The sequence below is a fragment of the Heloderma suspectum genome, chromosome 3 (assembly GCF_057233095.1).
Source record: "Heloderma suspectum isolate Gila_16-S chromosome 3, 16-S_ref, whole genome shotgun sequence".
In the NCBI taxonomy this organism is placed as follows: domain Eukaryota; kingdom Metazoa; phylum Chordata; class Lepidosauria; order Squamata; family Helodermatidae; genus Heloderma; species Heloderma suspectum.
Window position 1 is genome coordinate 174,673,556 of NC_139460.1, and position 22,229 is coordinate 174,695,784.

Consider the following 22,229-nt stretch of genomic DNA (forward strand, 5'->3'; position numbering starts at 1 on the left):
ACTTAAGGCAATGAAGCCCGAGCTGATAACGCCTCTGTCTCTGGACTGCCCAGACCTGAACTGCCCAGCCAAAGAGTTCTGCCCATACACACCAGCCTGCTAGCAAACCCCCACCATTTCCACAACCTATATTCCTGCATGGAAAGGATGTGAGCAGTGGGCCCCACCTGAGCCTGTTTGGCTGGGACTGCACACGTGGGGTAGGGAAGGAAATAATTTTCCCTTAGCAGCAGGCAAGAGGAAATAATGGTGCTGTACAAGGTCGCACAATATTCACCTTTGTTCATCAACTCTAATGGTTTTCAGGATTACTTTCCACTCCACCAAAATTACTAGTTAACTGGTTAGTATTCTAAAATCTCCCCCCCCCACACACACACACATTTGTTTGGTAGGGAGGAGGTAGTTCCACCCAGGGCAGCTGCTAACTCTGTATGCAGACTGTACCACTTTGTTTCTACAGCAGCCTTCCTCCATCTGTTGCCCTCCAGATGTCTTGGACTACAATTCCCATTACCTCCAGCCTTGCCCATGCTGGCTGAGGATGATGAGAGTTACAGCCCAACACATCTGGAGGGCACCAGACTGTGGAAGGCTGCTGTAGAGGGTTTAACATGAACAGCAGAAGGAATCAGTATTTAGGGGTTTCAGAGGTAGGGTTTCAATATTTCCTCATGTTAATTATTGAATGTACTCCTACATTTTTACCCAAGGGCTTGTTACATTTCAAGAGAGATCCCCTTTTTTGTGCAAACTGAATACCAAAAGGTGTGCCACTTAGAGATGATGGTAATCAAAACTGAGCTGACCCACACACATCTTACTAGTACTATTACAAAAAGGGACAGGTAGTTAAAAACCAAGGGAAGAACTAAAGTATTTATGAAGCCATGAAGTATAAACAGAATACTGTCAGAAGTGCCTCATTATTGGAAACACATTTTTAAAAATATATTCTACCACGGCTGATGAAAAATCTTTTCCCTAAAATACTGCCTGACAATTCTATGCTGAGCTCCATTATTACACTTCACTGATTTCAATATGTAAAAGACTGAAAATACGTTGTATGTAAGCAATATGCTGAATCACAGAATCATTTCAAATATATTCATAATAACAAAATCTACAACCAATTTGCAGCTCAGTTTGCACTAAAGCAAGAAAAGGGATTGTCACCCCCATTCCCTTGTTTTAAATGAGTAACAACTAGAAGCATCACATAAGAGTTAATCTCAGCATGCAAAGATGAAGTTGTTGATGACTTGACAAGAAGTGCTAGACCTTACTGACAAACCGAAAACAAACAAAACACCAGGTCCAGATGGTATCTGAGAGTTCCTAAGAAACTCAAATGTGACATGGCTGATCTTCTAACAAAAATATGTAACATGTTCCTAAAATCGGCCTCTGTACCAGAGGACAGGAAGTTCCCATTGTAATCCAGGAAATTACAAGCCAATAACCTTAACATATGCGCTGGGTAAATTGTTGGAAAGCATCATTAGAGATAAAATTATCAAACATATAGAAGGACAAGTCTTGCTGAAGAACAATCAACATGGCTTCTGCAAAGCCAAGTCCTAACTTTTTAGTGTTCTTTGAGAGCAACAACAAGCATGAAAGTCCTTCACCAAAGACTCCTGAGCAAACTTGGAAATCATGGGATAAAAGGACAGGAATCTCTTATGGATTGGTAACCAATTAAAGAACAGGAAAGAATTAAGTGGATCATTTTCATAATTGAGGGGTGTAAACAGCGGGTTCCCCCAAAGATCTGTATTGGGACAAGTGCTTTTTAACTTGTACATAAACTATCTGGAGATCAGAGCGAGCAGTGAAGTGGCCAAGTTTGTTGACAACACCAAATCAGGGCTGGCATCAAGGGTAGGCATGGCTGGGGACCTGTTGAGAGCCCACACTCAGTAAGAGCCCATTGACAAGAGCCCCCTGGAGTTGCTCCTCTTCTTCACCATTGCAACCTACTTTTTCACCTGCCTCTCACTCTGGTCCAGACAACGGCAGTGGTGAGGAGGCCACTGCCTATTTGCTCACTGGCTCTCTGACTGTCAAGGTAGCAATGCTGACAAAAAGAATGAGGAACAACAGCAGCTGGTGACAGTGATGGTGGGAAGGTAGACTCACTGAGGGAAGGTGCCCATCGATAATGTCTTGCCCAAAGTTCCTTGAAAACTTGGAGCTGGCACTGCACCATATTATTTATCATGATTAAAACAAAAAATGATAGTGAAAAGCTCCAAAAGGATCTCTTATGAATTGGTTACCAATCTATAATGGACCTTTCATCTTATCTCAGGATTTCTAAGTTTGCTCAGTTGTTCTTGCACAAAGGGGCTTTGGACTTGTGTGACAGGGGTTCAAGTTAGAGGGTGGCCAATTATTTTGGTGAAGGACAAACCAAAATCAGACTACAGCACACAGACTGGTGCTAGGTTGGCTAAAAGCTAGTAGTCTGTTTTGCATAAGGAAAACTAGGTGAACTCCCCTAATGACAAGTTTCCCAGAACAAAGAAGTTAGTAGACCTGAAAGCCTTTATAGTTGCTCGTGGCACCAGATTAGCCCTCCATTATAATCTGATTTCTGATGTCAGGGGAATTATGGGAGCCATGAGATTATGTGAATGTCCTGTCTTGAATTGCTTGCACATCCCCCCTTCTAGCTGGTGGTGCAAGAAGCCAGTACATGATCTTCAGGGCTCCTAGTTTGAGCCCCTGACATTGTGTTCCTTAAACAGCAGCCCCTTGTGACACACAGCAAGCCAGTCTTGAAATGGAGAAAACTTTCAGAAGCTGTCTGTGGTATGGCATATTGGCTCTGCTACTTTAAGAAACAAGGAAAGAAAGATCCCACTTCCCACTGGACACGTTCACGTCCTTGAGCGTGCCTAGATTGGCTCTTTGAATCCTGGCCGCTGTTAATTTGGAGGTTCAGCTTGCTTTTTCTATGGCTTTAAACTATATAAAAACAGGCTACTTTAAAAAAAAATCTTAGGATTGAAGAACCAACACTTACAAAAAAATCCTTTTGACTGGGAACAATCAGAGATCTGTTTTTAATGGGGTTAATAACTCCCCAAAAGATATGTAACCCCACGATACCATCTTCTCATCCGTTCTGTATAATGGATCTGCACTCCAAGAACAGGCAAACAAAGGGTAGCCATTTCCCAGCTGTAAACGGATTACAAGCAAAGTAAAAAATGCTTTGGAGGGCCTCTTTTGTTCCTCACATAATGTATACAAATGAGTAGAAGGCAAAACAAGAACTCAATTGACACTGCTGAAACAAAAATGAGAAGTACAGGAAACAAGAGGAACATAATTAGTGTCAAAAGGATTTGATGATTTCAAGCCAATGAAACACATGTGCTCCATTTGTTGCAAACATGTAAGATATTTGTTTCTGAACAATGTAGGGCAGGCATTTTCAAATGGTGAACAATGAACCTATGTGGATAATCTGGGGGCATTAACAGTGAAGAACTCCTCAGTAGCTTTCACTGGGACAGATTTGGGTTCCTGGCCTGTATAGTTATTTTTTAATTATTACATTTATATCCTGCCTTTTTTCCTCTTGGGAGGAACCCAAGGCAGCTTACATAGTCCTCCTCCTCTCCATTTTATCCTCACGACAACCCTGTGAAGTAGGTTAGGCTGAGAGTCAGTGACTGGCCCAATGTCACCCAGTAAGCTTTGTGGCCGAGTGGGGACTAGAACCTGGATCTCCTGACTCCCAGTCCAACACTCTAGCCACTACACCACATTGGCTCTCACACTAGCCAAAGCCAGGGTTTCTGTTGTTGCTGGAATTTAAGGTGGGTCTCAGCTTTTCTTGCACATCCCTCCTCATGCAAGTGTTCAGTCAAGGCCTACAGCATGAATACCTCCTGATTACACAAATGGCCCCTCCGTGCCAGTGCATGAGGCATCTGCCCAGGCCTAGAAAGATGTTATAATTAACAATGCTGTCATCACTGAGACTGGGCAATTTCGCTCTTTCTCCAGAGGTAGAAGAAGCAACTAAATGTGCAAAGGCACCCAAGACTTGTATAACATGGGCTGGATGCCTAAGTTATTGCATGTGTGATTCATTCAGCTGCACTGGCTCAAAGGTACCATACTTGACTATATTATCTTTATGATACAGCTTTACGTACAATTACACTAACCACATTTAAAGTTGCTATCTGAAACCAACTATCAGCATCTATCTTTCTACATAAATCAAAACAATCTTCACATGTCTTCAAAAGACCTGTGGTATAGGGGTATGGTAGATCTCCCTACGGAGGGAAGTCCACACCGCTGGTGCATGACGGAGAAAGCCCGTCTTTGCCTTCTCATTAAGCTAACATTATGTAATGATGGACTCAAGCAGGGATCTTGATGAAAAGAAGGCCTACACCTCTCCCATAAGCCTCTGCCTCAACTAGCCTCAGAAAGGGTCTAACCTTTTCTAACCTAAGCTAAATTAAAGAAGAAGTAAACACAGGCCTACAACTGCATCAGCAGTCCCACACAGTCTTGCAGCTTTTACTGCTAATCCTGTCCATTCCCTCCATTCAAATCTGCCATTTTTGTTATTCACAGTGGTGTAGCGATAGCTTCTGAAGTGCAGGCAGTCATCATGACTATCTCCATGGCCATGCCTTGAAGGCCAAAGCCACAGGCAGCTGTTTTGATTAATATCAACAATCCAATTCTAGTAGTTTTCAGCTGTACGAGGAGCAGGTCTTTTACAAAGCTTTGTTGTTGTTCAGTCGTTAAGTCGTGTCCGACTCTTCTTGACCCCATGGACCATAGCACGGCAGGCCTTCCTGTCCTGCGCTCTCTCCCGGAGTGTGCTCAAATTCATATTCATTGCATCGGTGATGCTATCTAGCCATCTCATCCTCTGCCGTCCCCTTCTCCTTTTGCCTTCAATCTTTCCCAGCAACAGGGTCTTTTCCAAGGAGTTTTCTCTTCGCACTAGGGAGGAATAAGCTGAAGCTGAACCCTGACAAGACCGAGGTACTTTTGGTGAGAGACAAGAGGAGGCTGGGGGATGTTGACCTGGTGTTGAATGGGATACGGCTACCCTTGAAAGACCAGGTCTGCAGCCTGGGGGTCATTTTGGACTCCCAGCTGTCCATGGAGGCTCACGTGTCAGCTGTGAGCCGCACAGCGCTGTATCAACTCCATCTGATACGGTGGCTGCGCCCCTTCCTTCCTGACCATCTGCTCCCATCGGTAGTACATGCCCTGGTCTCCTCTCGTTTAGACTACTGTAATGCGCTCTACGTGGGGTTACCCTTGAAGACGGTTCGGAAGCTGCAGCTGGTACAGAACGTGGCGGCTCGCCTGATTAAAGGCAGCTGCCGGCGAGATCACATCACTCCAATGCTGAAGGAGTTGCACTGGTTACCAGTTGTTTTCCGGGCCAAATTCAAGGTGTTGGTTTTGACCTTTAAAACCCTATATGGTTCCGGCCCAGCCTATCTTAAGGAGCGCCTCCAGCAACACCAGACAGGCCACTTAACAAGATCAGCCTTGGATGGCCTTCTCTCTGTCCCATCAGCCAGGACAGCTAGACTGGTGGGGACGAGGGAGAGGGCCTTTTCTGTGGTAGCCCCCACTCTGTGGAACTCCCTCCCTAGGGAACTCCGCCATGCCCCCTCTTTAATGTGCTTCTGCCATGCATTAAAACCGTGGTTGTTCAGACAGGCATTTGGGGTGGGTTAGGGTATTTTAGAAAACGTTTTTATTATAGAATGTTATCGTTTTAGACTGTTTTATTATATGCTGTACATCGCCCAGAGTGGCTGGGCGACCAGCCAAATGGGCGATTAATAAATTTAATTAATAAATAATAAAATAAATAATAGGTGGCCAAAATATTTGAGCTTCAGCTTCAGTATCTGTCCTTCCAATGAGCAGTCAGGGTTGATCTCCTTTAGGATGGACTGATTTGACCTCCTTGCAGTCCAGGGGACTCGTAAGAGTCTTCTCCAGCACCACAGTTCGAAAGCATCGATTCTTTGGCGCTTCCTTATAGTCCAGCTCTCACAGCCATACGTTGCTACTGGGAAAACCATAGCTTTGATTATACGAACCTTTGTCGGCCAGGTGATGTCTCTGCTTCTTACTATGCTGTCTAGGTTTGCCATAGCTTTCCTCCCAAGGAGCAAGCGTCTTTTAATTTCATGGCTACAGTCACCGTCTGCAGTGATCTTGGAGCCCAAGAAAACAAAATCTGTCACTGCTTCCATTTCTTCCCCTTCTTTATGACAGGAAGTGATGGGGCCAGATGCCATGATCTTCGTTTTTTTAATGTTGAGTTTCAAACCAGCTTTTGCACTCTCCACTTTCACCCTCAACAAGAGGCTCTTTAGATCCTCTTCACTTTCAGCCATTAGGGTGGTATCGTCTGCGTATCTGAGGTTGTTGATAATTCTCCCGGTAATCTTAATTCTGACCTGTGATTCATCCAACCTGGCGTTTCTCATGATGTACTCCGCATATAACTTAAATAAGCAGGGCGACAGTATACAGCCTTGTCATACTCCTTTCCCAATTTTGAACCAATCGGTTGTTCCATGTCCGGTTCTTACTGTTGCTTCTTGTCCCTCGTTTTCCTGAGGTTTCTCAGGAGACAGGTAAGGTGGTCTGGTACTCCCATCTCTTTAAGAATTTGCCACAGTTTGTTGTGATCCACACAAAGGCTTTAGCGTAGTCAATGAAGCAGAAATAGACATTTTTCTGGAATTCTCTTGCTTTCTCCATGCTCCAGCGAATGTTGGCAATTTGATCTCTAGTTCCTCTGCCTCTTCGAAACCCAGCTTGTACTTCCAGTAGTTCTCGGTTCACATGCTGCTGAAGCCTAGCTTGTAAGATTTTGAGCATAACCTTGCTGGCATGTGAAATGAGCGCAATTGTGCGGTAGTTTGAACACTCTTTGGTGTTGCCCTTCTTTGGAATTGGAATGTAAACTGACCTTTTCCAGTCTTGTGGCCACTGTTGAGTGTTCCAAATTTGTTGGCATATTGAGTGCAGCACTTTAACAGCATCCTCTTTTAGGATTTTAAATAGTTCAGCTGGAATACTGTCATCTCTGCTAGCTTTGTTGTTACTAATGCTTCCTAAGGCCCACTTGCCTTCACTCTCTAGGATGTCTGGCTCAAGTTCAGTGACCACACTATCATGGCTATCAGGGGCATTAAGATCTTTCCTGTATAGTTCTTCTGTGTATTCTTTCCACCTCTTCTTAATCTCATCTGCTTCTGTTAGGTCCCTGCCTTCTTTGTCCTTTATCATGCCCGTCTTTGCACAAAACGTTCCCTTGAGATCTCCAATTTTCTTGAAGAGATCTCTAGTCTTTCCCATTCTGTTGTTTTCCTCGATTTCTTTGCATTGTTCATTTAAGAAGGCCTTCTTGTCTCTCCTTGCTGTTCTCTGGAACTCTGCATTCAGTTGGATAGATCTTCCCCTTTCTCCCTTGCTTTTCGCTTCCCTTCTTTCCTCAGCTACTTGTAAAGCTTCCTCAGACAGCCACTTTGCTTTCTTGCATTTCTTTTTCTTTGGGATGGATTGAGCTGCTGCCTCCTGAACAATGTTATGGACCTCCGTCCATAGTTCCTCAGGCACTCTGTCTATCAGGTCTAATCCCTTAAATCTATTCCTCACCTCCACTGTATATTCATAAGGGATATGATTTAGGTCATACCTGAATGGTTTAGTGGTTTTCCCGACGTTCTTCAATTTCAGCCGAAATTTTGCTAGAAGCAGCTCATGATCTAAGCCACAGTCAGCTCCAGGTCTTGTTTTTACTGACTGTATAGAGCTTCTCCATCTTTGGCTGTAAAGGATATAATCAATCTGATTTTGATATTGACCATCTGGTGATGTCCATGTGTAGAGTCGCCTCTTGTGCTGTTGGAAAAGAGTGTTTGCTATGATCAGCGTGTTCTCTTGGCAAAACTCTATTAGCCTTTGTCCTGCTTCATTTTGTACACCAAGGCCATGCTTGCCTGTTATCCCGGTGATTTCTTGACTTCCTACTTTAGCATTCCAATCCCCTATGATGAAGAGGACATCTTTTTTTGGTGTTAGTTCTAGAAGGTGTTGTAGGTCTTCATAGAACCGATCAACCTCAGCTTCTTCGGCATCAGTGGTTGGGGCATAGACTTGAATTACTGTGATGTTGAATGGTTTGCCTTGGATTCGTACTGAGATCATTCTGTCGTTTTTGAGATTGTACCCCAGTACTGCTTTTCCCACCCTTTTAATGACTATGAGTGCTACTCCATTTCTTCTAAGGGATTCTTGCCCACAGTAGTAGATATGATGGTCACCTGAATTAAATTCGCCCACGCTTGTCCATTTTAGTTTGCTGATTCCCAAGATGTCGATGTTCAGTCTTGCCATCTCATGTCTGACCACCTCCAGCTTACCTTGATTCATTGATCTTACATTCCAGGTTCCTAAACAATATTGTTCTTTACAGCATCGGATTTTCTTTTCACCACCAGACACATCCACAGCTGAGTGTCCTTTCGGCTTTGGCCCAGCCGCTTCACTGTTTCTGGCGCTACTTGGAAATTCCCTCTGCTCTTTCCCAGTAGTATATTGGACATCTTCCAACCTGAGGGGCTCATCTTCCGGCGTCATCTCTTTTAGCCTTGTGATATGTTCCATGGAGTTTTCTTGGCAAGAATACTGGAGTGGGTTGCCATTTTCTTCTCCAGTGGACCACATTTTGTCAGAACTCTCCACCATGACCTGTCCGTCTCGGGTGGCTCTGCACGGCATAGCTTATGGCTTCACTGAGTTACGCAAGCCCCTTCGCCACAAGAAGGCAGTGATCCATGAAGGGGCTTTTACAAAGCTATTGACCCTTAATTGCTCACCAGGCCACCCCTGAAAGACTTTGCATTACAAAAGGGATAGCTCACAACTATATACTGTTGTTGAGGAAAACCACATTCGTTCCATCTCCACCCCCCCACCCTGCCACTGTGAGGACTGCAGCTTGAAGGAACAGGGAATTCTGAAAGGGGGTGGCAGATAACATCAGCAGATTAGTGCCCTTGCTAATCAAAAGATGCCAGCACTATGTCCCTGTGAGCCCTGGGTCAGCTACACCACTGGTTATTCACTTCGCATGGGGAGAGAGAGGCCTAGAGGGAAATCACATTGTGGTAGTAGTGCTGCATTGGCTGCAGGCCCAGCTCCAGATTTTGGTGGGTCTTTGGCTACCTGAGTATCCGTGGTACTCTCCCCCGATCCCCGCTTCACATTTAGTATGAGCAGCAATGGCTGCTGCCACTGCATCTTCTCATTGCAGAATTTAATTACTTAATGATCATGAAGTAATAGAGTTGGAAGGTACCCTGGAGATCATCTAGTACAATGCTCTGCTCTGTGCAAGATCAGGAATTTTTATGGTTTTTATTTTAGTATTTTAAAAGACTATTTACCACTTGGATCATTCAACATCTTCTAACAAATTTTCTGCATTCCTTCCAGAAAATGTTCATCACAGGGATTAGACCACACTGAAGATATTTCAGCCACCTAAGTTTTTTTTTAATGTAACTGATTAGATAGATAGACACCCACCCACCCACACACACACACACGGTTAACAAGGAAGTTAATTTTCAGCCATAATCACACACTGGATCAGCTTTTAACAGTTCAAAGAATTGCATAATTAAACAGCTATGCTTCGTACAAGTCATAGCCTAACATTAACACACTGTTACATTGACATATATTTAGTAACCAAATTTACAGGGTGTAGAAGATAAACTCTATGCAAGAAGGGGGAAAAAAAACCACCCAAAGTGCACAACAGGAGAAGAGGTTCCATACAATTGTTAACATCATTGCAAATTAAAACCTTGACATTTGCTCAGATCAAAAATCCAATTTTACAGTACTAGGAAATATATAGCGTAGAGATAACACCTAAACTGCTATTAAAAGACTAGCAGTGCTGAAAATTGATTAGACATCAAGGCCATACAAACTATATCCCAAGAGCACAATTGAAAAATAAACCAAACTTTGCATAGCACCTTTAAAGAACTTCTTTTGTTCAGAAAGGATCTGTTTAGACTATAAATTATCCACGCTATTGCAAGGCAGGTATAGGAAGGTTTTACAAAGCTGAGAAATCAGCATCCATTTAAGATGGGAGCAGGAAACCTACCTAGGACTTGTTAGCCAGGAAGTCCCCAGCTCAAATTTCACCTCAGCCATGAACTTGCTGGGGAGCAGCCTGAGACAAGGTACACTTTTCTCCACCTCAGCTCCACATCAGTAAAATGAGGCCAACAACACCAGCCTACCTTATGGTAACTATCTTTGTGATCATGTATGTGAAGAACTTCGAACCCTCTACAGCCTGAAGTAAATGACAACACTTATTATTAAGTGTTGCATTTTTCAGTTTTATTAATTAAAACTGTTGCATTGCCGGCAGTTGGCAATCACATTCTTTGAATGTGCACTCAAAGAAAGAAATCACGTGGCAGAGATGAATTATCTCTACACACAATGGAGGGGATGGCTGGGAATCTTTTAAATGCATATTTATGGATGAAGTGGGAATTTTAATCTTCATTATAGATTATGAGTACAGAAGCAAGGGCTGATCATTATTCCAGAATAATTGATGCAGGAGTATGATCTTAAGTATGAGGTGTTAAACTTTGTGGCTACTACACAGTTGCATCTCCTCAGTTTAGCTAAACCTAGTAGAGACTATTCCTACAGTCCTGTACAGCCATAATGGGAGCAGGAGCAAAATGCATGTGCAGTGCAAATCTTTGCATGATTACTCAAGAGTAGGTCCCACTGGGTTCAGTGTGGGGCTTACTCCCTAGTAGGTGTGTTTAGGATTGTAGCCTCGGTGATTATATCCTTCAAGCTGTGCCAGATTTAAACGCTATTAACAAAAATCATTGGAATAATATAAATTTTGTGAGATGGACTAGTTATGGTATTCTCTCCCACAGGAAAGTAAGACTTCCCATCTCTGGGGAAATTTAGGCAGGCAATTAATGCATTCTTATTTTGCTTGGATTCTAATAGTTTTTAAATATATGACTTAAGATTTTAAGTCTGCCCCTCTTGATTTTAAAGCTTTAATTTTAATGTGTTATTTGGTGGTGTTTGGTTTGGTTCTGTTTCGTAGACTTCTTTTGGAGGCCTAATTAGGGCTGAAAAGTGGTACTAAAATGTTTTAATAAACAAACAAACACTTTGGCATACAATTTCTATTTTATGTTTATAAGACTTGTTTTAATTTAAAGGGAGAGGGGCCAATGGGCAGGAACTAAAGAGGGAAGGAGTATGTGGTTAGAGAACAAGGACTAGTGCCAAAGGGTTCCACTGATAACCTGTTCTCCAAGGGTCCACAAAAAACTGGAACTGGTGCTAAGCCTCAGGAATGAGCCTTTTGCTTATACAATTCCTGTTTCCATCACATATTTCACTTCAATTAGTCACTGCCACTTTAGTGCACACCACAGTTTGCTGAACTGCACTCAGATCTTTATGTTGAAGGGTAGTATATAAGTGTTGTAAATAAAAACAAAAACTTTACATCCAAATTATGTTTTGTATTTCCCCTTCAAACTGAGGCTGCAAACCATGGGACTGCAAACCACAAAAGAGGAAATAACTGAGTCCACAGTGGGAAGGTGGAGCACGCAAGCACAAGGCTCATTCTTGTCATGCCATACCATGGTGAACCAGTGTGATATCACACGGGAGCAGATGCAACGTAAAATAATTCACACGGCCTATTTCCAAAGGTGAAAGACATCACAAATTTCCCAGCATTTGAATCACTTACGGAAGTAAACCAGTGACTGTAAGGCACATTCTAAGTTCAAAGTGCTAGTTTTTGACCTACAAATCCCTTCAGTTAGGACCCAGGATAAACCATCCCATCCATTAGAATCCTCAAACCGAGGCCTTCATCTGTGTGCCCCAAAGTTCAGAAGTTAGGCAGCTGGCTATCTGTGAAAGGGCCTTTTCAGTGGTACTGGAATTCCCTCGACAGGCAAATTTGACAGGACCCTTCATTATTGTCTTTTAGGCACTAGGTAGCATCTATCCTATTTCCTGTGCCTTTAACTTGATATTAATATTGCAATAGTTTTATTATTTTTTAGGCTGCTGCTTTTGTATGCATATTTAAAAGTGGTTTTTTTATTCGTACACCATTTTTTTAATTTATGCAAGCCGCTTCAAGTGCTATTTTAAGTGGAAATGTGGAGTTGGAGGAACTTTAGTTTATATGGAGGTGCACTCAATCATGTGAGGCCCCATCTGCAGTCTGAAGTGATACTGCCCAGACACCAATTTATTGCCTCAGTGAGAACTAGACCACTGTGTGAACATTGGGTGAACTAACCCATTGTCTACAATTAAGCAGCAATAATCCCAGACCCAGGAAGGCCAGGAAATTCAATATCACAAAACATTAATTTTTGAATGAGATATAGAAATCACTGCATATCTCTGTGCTCACTTTCTGGATTGACACTTGGAAAATATAGCACTTAAACTGTTACTGAATCAAACATTGGAGATGAAAGTACTTAAAGGTCAATAAAATATAATTTCAGAAGTGCACCATGTTTATTTGAGTTCAGAGAGAACACCTTGATTTTATTTAGGGCAGCTCTACCTAAATCCAGAACAACACAAGCATATCATCAATCCAAATGCACTGTTAAATCTCACGGTTAAAGCATGTTCTTGGAACTAACCCATGATCAGCCTTGTAAATATTTCCTTCTCTGGTCTCATTATTTGGCAACGTGAGCACTGCTTGTTATACTACTCTGCTCTTAAAAAGAAACTATCATTCTATGCAATGGGTTACTCAGTGTTTATACCTTGCCCCACAAGTACTTCTGGCTGCTGCCTCTTGATGCCTGTCTTTGGATTATATGGACTAATTCATAGCAACGTTTGTGCAGGAAGTAGGGAAGTTGCGGGAGTCTGATATGGGGATGGAGTCCGATGGACTCCCCCCCCCCGGATCAGCCCCCCGGACCCCCGTTGGCGCACCGCACAACACTCACTGGACCCGCCCATGAATACCGCACAGTCCATGAACATCTGGCAGCTTGCCCACTGCTTCCCCAAGCCACCATTTTATTTTAACAGCCATGGAGACTCAGGCACTTCTGGGGAGGGAATGCTGCGTAGACTGCAGCCATAAAGGGCAATCTATGCAACATTACAGGCATGAATGGCCCAATCTGTGCAATGGCCGATCTTTATGGCTCGGGGAAGGAGTGGGCGGGTCCACGGCGCTTGTCAGTTGCCCGGTGAGCAGACAAGGGGCTTATATGGTGCGGCAAGGAGGTGTGAGCGTCGGCTTGGTGAGAGACTGATGGCCCCGAATGGAGGTGAGTCCGTCCATCCCTAGCAAGAAGGATTCTGTTTTTCAGATCTAAAGTCTTTTGAGCCTTCTTCCCCATCCTTTTTTCCTCATGTAGCTTCCTGTTATGGGATGAATATATGAATCTACCTTACACTGTCATACTGTTGCTCCATCATCTAGCTCAGCGCTGTCTACTTTGGCAGCAAGTCTACAAGGTGGCTGGTCGAGGCCTTTCCCCAGGATCGTGATACCCAGGACACTTCTAAAGGTGCAATGCTATGTGCATTTAGACACAGCTGGCTGGGGCAGCTGGGCCATGCAGGCCTTTTTTCTGTCTAAACATGCATAGGATTATGCCCTGTCCCAACACGTCATCGGCCCAACGCATATAAAAGGACACATGCTTGATCTGGTTTTCTCGACTGGGCAGGAGGATGGTGATCTGAAAGTGGAGGAATTAACATCTGTCGCTTTGTCATGGTCAGATCACTTCCTGTTGAGGTTTAGACTCCTGGCAGCCTTCCCGCTCTGCAAGGGTGGGGGACCTATTAAAATGGTTCGCCCTCAGAGGCTAATGGATTCCAATGGATTTCAGAGGGCTCTGGGGGATTTTCCTGCTGGTATGGCTGGTGCACCTGTCAAAGCCCAGGTCGCTCTGTGGAATGCAGAGATGACTCGGGCGGTTGACACGATCGCGCCCAAGCACCCTCTCCCTCTGAGCAGAGCCCAGCCAGCTCCTTGGTATGCATCTGAGCTGAGGGCAACGAAGCAAGAGGGGAGATGGCTAGAATGCAGGTGGAGGAAAACTTGTGCTGAATCTGACCGAACACAGGTAAGAGCTCACTATCGAGCCTACTCTGTGGCGGTAAGGGTGGCAAAGAGTCGGTTCTTTTCCACCAGCATTGCATCTTCTCAGTGTCGTCCAGTGGAGATTTTCCGAGTGGTTCGCAGCCTGTCACATTCTGGGCCAGGGAGAGAGACAGTGGAACCCTCGGTGGCATGCTGTGATGAGTGTGCAAGGCATTTTGAAGATAAAGTCGCTCAGATTCGCCATGAATTGGACACCATGATTAATGCAGTTCCATTGGTAGAGGCGTTCAGAGCACCGTCTGGTCCAGTTCTATTGGATGAGTTTCAGTTATTGAGGCTTGAGGATGTGGACAAGGTGCTTGGCCAAGTCCGATCGACCACTTGTGTGCTTGACCCTTGCCCTTCATGGCTTATTAAATCAAACAAGGAGGGGATGTTCAGCTGGGTCCAGGAGGTTGTAAATTCCTCCTTGGGAGAGGGAGTGGTGCCAGCTGCTTTAAAAGAGGCGGTAATTAGACCACTCCTGAAAAAGCCTAACCTGGACCTGGAGGATGTTAACAAGTATAGGCCAGTGGCCAACATCCCCTTCCTGGGCAAGGTGCTTGAGCGGGTGGTTGCAGGACAGCTCCAGGCATTCTTGAATGAAACGGATTATCTAGATCCATTTCAATTGGGCTTCAGGCCTGGCTTTGGAATGGAAACTGTCTTGGTTGCCCTGTGGGATGACCTCTGCCAGGAAAGGGACAGGGGGAGTGTGACCCTGTTGATTCTCCTGGACCTCTCAGCGGCTTTCGATACCATCGACCATGGTATCCTCCTGGATAGGTTGTCTGGGTTGGGAGTTGGAGGAACTGCACTGAAGTGGTTCCATTCCTACTTGGATGGCTGACTCCAGAAGGTGGTGCTGGGCGATTATTGCTCTGTGCCATGGCAATTGTGCCATGGGGTTTCACAGGGCTCTATTCTATCCCCCATGCTGTTTAACATCTACATGAAACTGCTGGGGGAGGTTATCCGGAGGTGTGGGCTGATGTGCCATCAATATGCGGATGACACCCAGCTCTACCACTCTTTCTCATCAAACCCAGGTGAGGCAGTGGCTGTTCTGAATCAGGGCCTGGGCATGGTAATGGACTGGATGAGGGCCAATAAACTGAAACTCAATCCAGACAAGACGGAGGCACTGTAATTTTTGTGAACCGCCCAGAGAGCTTCTGCTATTGGGCGGTATAGAAATGAAATGAATAAATAAATAAATAAATAAATAGTGGGTGGTTCATCTGCCCGGCTAGATGATATTCAACCTGTTCTGGAGGGGGCTGCACTCCCCCTAAAGGATCAGGTTCATAGTTTGGGGTGCTCTTGGATCCAGAACTGTCACCTGAGGCACAGGTGAACTCAGTGGCACAGAGTATCTTTTTATCAGCTTAGGCTGGTATACCAACTACGCCCTTATCTGGACAGAGATAGCCTAGCTACAGTTCATGCTCTGAGAACTTCTCGTCTGGATTACTGCAATGTATGGGGCTGCCTTTGAAAATGGCCCGGAAACGTCAGCTGGTCCAAAATTTATTTATTATTATTATTATTATTATTGCATTTATATCCCGCCTTTTTTCCTCTTGCAAGGCACTCAAGGCGGCTTACATGATCCTCCTCCTCTCCATTTTATCCTCACAACAACAACCCTGTGAGGTAGGTTGGGCTGAGAGTGTGTGACTGGCCCAAAGTCACCCAGTGAGCTTCCATGGCCGAGTGCGGACTAGAACCCGGATCTCCCAGCTCCCAGTCCAACACTCTTGCCACTACACCACACTGGCTCAAAATAGGGCAGCAAGATTGTTATCAGGGACTGGCCAGCGAGCTCATATTACGCCAGTACTTTTTCAGCTGCACTGGCTGCCAGTCCATTTCCAGGCCTGATTCAAAGTGCTGGTATTAACATTTAAAGCCCTTAACAGCTTGGGGCCAGGTTATCTGAAGGATCGCCTTCTGCTATATGTGCCTGCCTGGATCTTAAGATCATCCTCAGCAGCCCTTGTCCGTGAGCCCCTGCCAAAGGAAGTAAGGCGGGTGGCTACTAGGAGGAGGGCTTTTTCTGCTGTGGCATCCTGGCTGTGGAATGAGGTCCCTACTGAGGTTCGCCTGGCACCTACATTGTATTCCTTTCGGCGCCAGGTGAAGACCTTTTTATTTTCCCAGGCATTTTAGCTTTCTAGACATTTAGCTTTGCTGTATTAAATCTGTATTTTAAATTCCTGCACTGCTGCTAGGTTTTATTGTGGTTGTATTGTTATATTGTGGTTTTAATGTTCTATATATTTTATATCGTTTTATTGTGTGCCATTTGGTTTTAATTTTTGTGAACCACCCAGAGAGCTTCGTCTATTGAGCGGTATAGAAATGAAATAAAACAATAAAAAAATAAAAATTCATTTCAATGGTTCTAATCTAAGCAGGACTAACATTAGGTACAACCAAAGGTGGCATCATGCTAAGCCAGGAATCCTGGTTTGTTAAGCAACAATGTGAATGAGCAGCATGCACACTTTCCATTCACTCCCACTTCATTCCTCCCTTTGCATGAGTGGATAAACAAAGCAGGAAGGGATAGTCTCACTTCGTGGCCAAACCAGGGATTATGGCTAAAAACTGTCCAGCAAGCCAAGATCAGACACCAGCTTTAAACCAGGGTTTAAAGTTGGTTTACAAATCCTGATTTGTTTGGACATACTTAACCATAATCCTGGGTTCAGGCACAAAGTGAGGCTATTGCTTCTTGCACTGTTTATCTGCTCCCACAAAAGGAGAAATAAAGTGGGAATGAAAGGCCTGCATGCACTAGCATGCTGCTCATTCATACTGTGGATTATGAACTCAGGATTCCTGGCTTAACATCCAAATGCAGGCAAAGTGTACTGTAAAGGAGAGATCTATATTGCCAGACACCTGGGAATGTGAGAAAGGCGAATGCTTCCAGATCCCTGTCATGTCCCTTCTGTATGCTGGGAGATTTGAATATCCCTTTCATTAATTTTGTGTTTTCTGCAGGAAACCCTACTGGAATACCAGGATACAGATGCTACCATGTAATGTGTGAACAAGTTCTCAGTGAAAAGATGAGAGGGTTTCTGAAGTCCAGTTATCTGATGATGTTGGCAGATTATTTATTTGGGATTCAGTTTTTTTTAAGTGCCTATTTATAGCTGTACTTTCTTTTGTCAATATAACAACACCCGTCCTCTCAGCAGAACCTTTTAGCCAGTTTCCCATGCTGCTCCTTGACAGAATATTAGTAAATGCCTTGGGAAAAATAGCTTCTAAAAAATCCTAAATGTATCTGTTATGAGACCATCCCTTCAGATTCAAGCCAGCACAGGTCTTAGAGATCATTTAGTGGATTTAAAACTGAAATTTCCCCAAGGAATTTTGGCTGCTTTCACTAACTTTAAGATGTACTATGGATTAGAGGCCACTTAATACCAGGAGATTAATGCCTGCTATATATTATTAATAAAGGGAATCTATGCCTTTGGGGGAAAAATCGCTCTATAGATGTATACTAAACACACACACAAACAAAAAGCATGCACCTTCTAAAAACAAACCTCAGACATTTATCTTAGGACTCTACAAAAATCCATAAACCAGTGCAACAAATCTCAAAGAAAACTTACCCGTCACAAGCTGTTGTCCAGCTAATCCCACTGGAACCATACCCAGGTTATTCATAGCAGTTGCCCAAGCTGCTGGATCAGTGACTGACATGTTAAGTTGTGTCGTATCTAGAGCTATGCTTCCCAAGCCATCGGCTGCTGTAGGAAAAGAAGCATATTCTAAGCTTATAAACAAAGCAGCAAGGATAGCAAGCTGAAAACTAGAAAAATCATTTAAATTGTTGCAGCATGGGTATCTTAGGACCTATTGTTAGTCATTCTCTCCTGATCCTTTATGGGAAAATTTTCAGTACAGCAGCCAACAAACTAAAACCCAATACACAGTATCTGTAGAAACTTAATCCAATAAGGGGCAAAGGTTCCTATGGAAACAAATTCCCAAGGATGTTGATAGGTTTGCAAGACTAATGAATTTAGAATGACAAAGAGTCTTGTGGCACTTTAAAGACTAACAGATTTCTTAAAGCATAAGCATTCGTAGAATGCAGTCCATTTCATCAGACTGCAGTTCATGAAAGCTTATGCCATAAGAAATGTGTTAGCTTTAAAGGTGCCACAGGACTCTTTGTTGTTTTTGCTGCAACAGGCTAACATGGCCACCTCTCTAGAATTTAGGATTAATTTCAGTTTAGCACCAAATAAACACATCAGTAAGGTACCAGAAAAAAAGCACCAGATCAATATGGCATATCTCAGGATAATACCACATTCTGATTAACTACAAAAACATTGAAATCCAATGCTGCTGCAATGAGCACAATCAAATACAGCACATCGCTTATAATCACAGCTGCAGGATAGACATTCACCTGCAGCCATTGTTCTAGTGAGTTTTTCTTGCTACTCTTTGTCTTCTTCAACTTGGCACTCCTTGACTTCTTCATTTGCTACTGTATCAACATCTTGAAAGGTGGAAAGTTCTCTCCATCACTGGGTGCTGAATTCACAATTAGCACATTATGCCCTGGAAGAAAAAAAAAGTCAGAAACTAAATATTGTTTTAAAATATCTTTTCCAAACAGATGCTGGTGGGAAATCCACATAGGACAGCCAGCCAGTCTCAGCTGGATCTCCAGAGCAACTTCAGCCACACTCATTCCCCAGGCATTAGAAAGGGAATTGAGAAAACCAACACTCTTGCTGTTTGAGAACAGAACAAATAGTGCCATATAGGAACTTGTCTAATGCCTAGCCTCTGGGCTGAGCAACCTCTCTGCAGTTTAGGTCTTATCAGCACCTGCACAGCTGCCTTAGCAAGCTGGCTTACACTGGAACGACGTACTTGAGGCTGCAAATGCATTTTTTAAAAAGTTAAAAATTAATTGATACTGAAAGTTTCAAGAAAACTGTTGCCCGTTAAGTATATTCCCAGATGTGTGTGGGGGGGGGCGGGGAGGATAGCAGCAAAGAAAATAACCTTGGAGTAACTTTAAGAATGAAGTACCTGAACTAAGAAATGGCTGTTTGTTTTTTAAATACCTTGTAAGAGTTAAGGATGGTGTGTTATTCTTAATAACAGTGAACCTAAAAAAATGGCAGAGGCAGAAAGCTAAGATTTCTTCTCAAAAATCAGTGAATGGGAATTATTTAACTCTTTACCCTTTGATTACCAAACTGGGGCAATTTATGCTGTGAGTAAAAGGATGTATGGTCCATTCTGTCGCAACATGTTTTACTCATTGTGAACCACACAGACAGCTTCAGCTATTGTGTGGCATAGAGATCAATCAATCAAATAAATAAATAGTTTATTACAGGCTTATAAACAGCTTGGTCACCTGTGGGGAATAAGAATTGCCACCAAGTAGCCAGACAGAAGGGTTTTGTAAGCTAGAAAACTGCTGGTTCTCCCCACCCCCCACCCCAACTCTTTCAGGTTATTGAGGTATGTGGGGAAATGGCCTAGCAAGAATGTTCTGTGAGCTAGTAACTTTGATTATAAATTTTTCATTTTCTTTGGTGCCTTGTGGGAAAAAAGGTGATTATTGTTTATTTCTCAATTTAATTAATGTGTGGACTTATTTACCACTTTTGATCTGCAACGATGCAGCAAGGAGCTCAAATTTAGTAAGCTGCCACAAGTGAGATATTTTGTGACAGAATTAGACTGGAATCTAAGAAACCCCATGGGTGTTAGCTTGCCCCCTCTGGCTTATGGCATGCCTATTCAACTTGCAAGGGTGCCTATTGTTATGAAGCATCAAGATCACAGGCAAAAAATATGAACAACAGGAATTACTAAGTACACACAATCTGTTAACATAAACACACCTTTCCATCATCTCTTAGGCTCAATTCATGCATCACACCAAACAATAGCTGGCACTAACTGTGGTTTAGAACCTCAACCCAGGGCTGAGCTTCCAAATCGAGCTTCCAGCAGACCATAGCATGGAGCTTTAGAAAATGCTTTCATTTTCTGTCCCCTTAGCACTTAGGTTCATGAGTTCACTTCCATCACTATGGTGCAGCATCCTCTGGAAGTGGAGCAATGGCCATTGTTCAGTCGTTAAGTCGTGTCTGACTTTTCGTGACCCCATGGACCATAGCACGCTAGGCCTTCCGGTCCTCCGCTCTTTCCCGGAGTGTGCTCAAGTACATATTCATTGCATCGGTGATGCTATCTAGCCATCTCATCCTCTGCCATCCTTCAATCTTTCCCAGCATCAGGGTCTTTTCCAGAGAGTTTTCTCTTCGCATTAAGTGGCCAAAATATTTGAGCTTCAGCTTCAGTATCTGTACTTCCAAGGAGCAGTCAGGGTTGATTTCCTTTAGGATGGACTGATTTGACCTCCTTGCAGTCCAGGGGACTCGTAAGAGTCTTCTCCAGCACCACAGTTCAAAAGCATCGATTCTTCGGTGCTCAGCCTTCCTTATAGTCCAGCTCTCACAGCCATACGCTGCTACTGGGAAAACCATAGCTTTGATTAGACGGGCCTTTGTCGGCAAGGTGATGTCTCTGCTTCTTACTGTGCTGTCTAGGTTTGCCATAGCTTTCCTCCCAAGGAGCAAGCGTCTTTTAATTTCATGACTACGGTCACCATCTATGGTGATCTTGGAGCCCAAGAAAATAAAATCTGTCACTGCTTCCATTTCTTCCCCTTCTATATGCCAGGAAGTGATGGGGCCAGATGCCATGATCTTAGTTTTTTTAATGTTGAGTTGGAGCAATGGCCATAAGTACAGTCAATTCAGACACCATGCCAAACCATAGTTAGCACAAACTATAGCTTGCAAACCCGTTTCAAAGTCATGACTTTTAATTTCAAGTCAAGATACAGGTTTGCTGGCACAGTGAGAACAAGGTCAAAAAGCAAGCCCAGTATATTAAAAAGAGCCAGACAACATGGTAATAATCATGAGTTCCCCTGAAAGGTCTGGCTGAACAAGGGAGTCCTGCACAGCTTCCTGAGAGTTGGCTGGGATGACCACTGGCAGCTCTGGTCTGGGGAGGCTGTCCAGTTCCGGCGACACCAGTGAGAATGCCCCTCTCCTATTCTTATCCAGAAGGACTCTCTGGAGGATCATAAAAGGATCAAATGGGGTAAGGTAGTTCCTAAGAATGCAAAGCCTGGCCTATGAAAAGTCTTATTCATCAAATGCAGAACCCTAAATTGGTATCCAGTGTGGCTGTCTATAGGCACTGGCTGCCTATTCACTACCAGGCCAGGTTTAAGGTTTTAGTACTAGTGTACAATCCCTAAAGAAGTTGGGCCCAGGATACCTGAGAGAGTGCCTTCTCCCTTACCAACCTGCCCAGTCACTGAGTTCATCAGAGGGCATGTTCCTGGTAGTTCCTCATGGACCCATGGCCCGACTGGAGTCCACCAGGAGAAGAGCCTTCAGTGTGGTGGAATTCCCTGCCTTTGGAGGTCAGGCAGGCACCAATGTTGTGTTGCTTTCAGCGCTTCCTGAAAACATTGTTATTTCAGGAAGCCTTCCTCAAGTGACCGACCATGTTTCATCAAACTTGGTTTTACCAGAACTCTGTTTCTTTTTTAAAACGTTTACATTATTTTAACATGGTGTTCTTATTGTTCATCCTGTCTGCTGTTCACCACTTTGAGGTCTTTGGATGTGGAGCGGTATACAAACACTGGAAAGAAAGACAGACAGACAGAAAATGTTCCAAAATAAGTTTAAAATGGGTGTTTTCTTGTATCTTTTAACTATTTTATTATCCCTTTTTGTTGGTACACTATTTATGAATTTTGTATGGTTTATTAACTGAAGTTTTTTTAAAGTACTGAAAGTTTATTTATCAGTTTATTCCAGCGCTTTTATTGTCAGTTCATAGTGCTTGTGTTATGCTATTGTATTTGGGCCACTTTGGG

At 43.6% G+C, this 22,229-nt stretch overlaps 1 protein-coding gene across 1 annotated transcript in view; it reads right to left on the reverse strand.

Moving 5' to 3' along the window:
- ENOX1 (ecto-NOX disulfide-thiol exchanger 1) overlaps nucleotides 1-18,859 on the reverse strand; it is a 191,282-nt gene extending 172,423 nt beyond the window's left edge. The window contains exons 1-2 of the mRNA XM_084844936.1: nucleotides 18,705-18,859; nucleotides 17,896-18,033 (exon numbers count right to left, since the gene is read on the reverse strand). Of these exons, the coding sequence (XP_084701062.1) occupies nucleotides 17,896-18,033; nucleotides 18,705-18,714 (148 nt within the window). The 5' untranslated portion in view covers nucleotides 18,715-18,859. The remainder of the gene's footprint in view (nucleotides 1-17,895; nucleotides 18,034-18,704) is intronic.
- Between the last annotated feature and the right edge of the window lie 3,370 nt (nucleotides 18,860-22,229).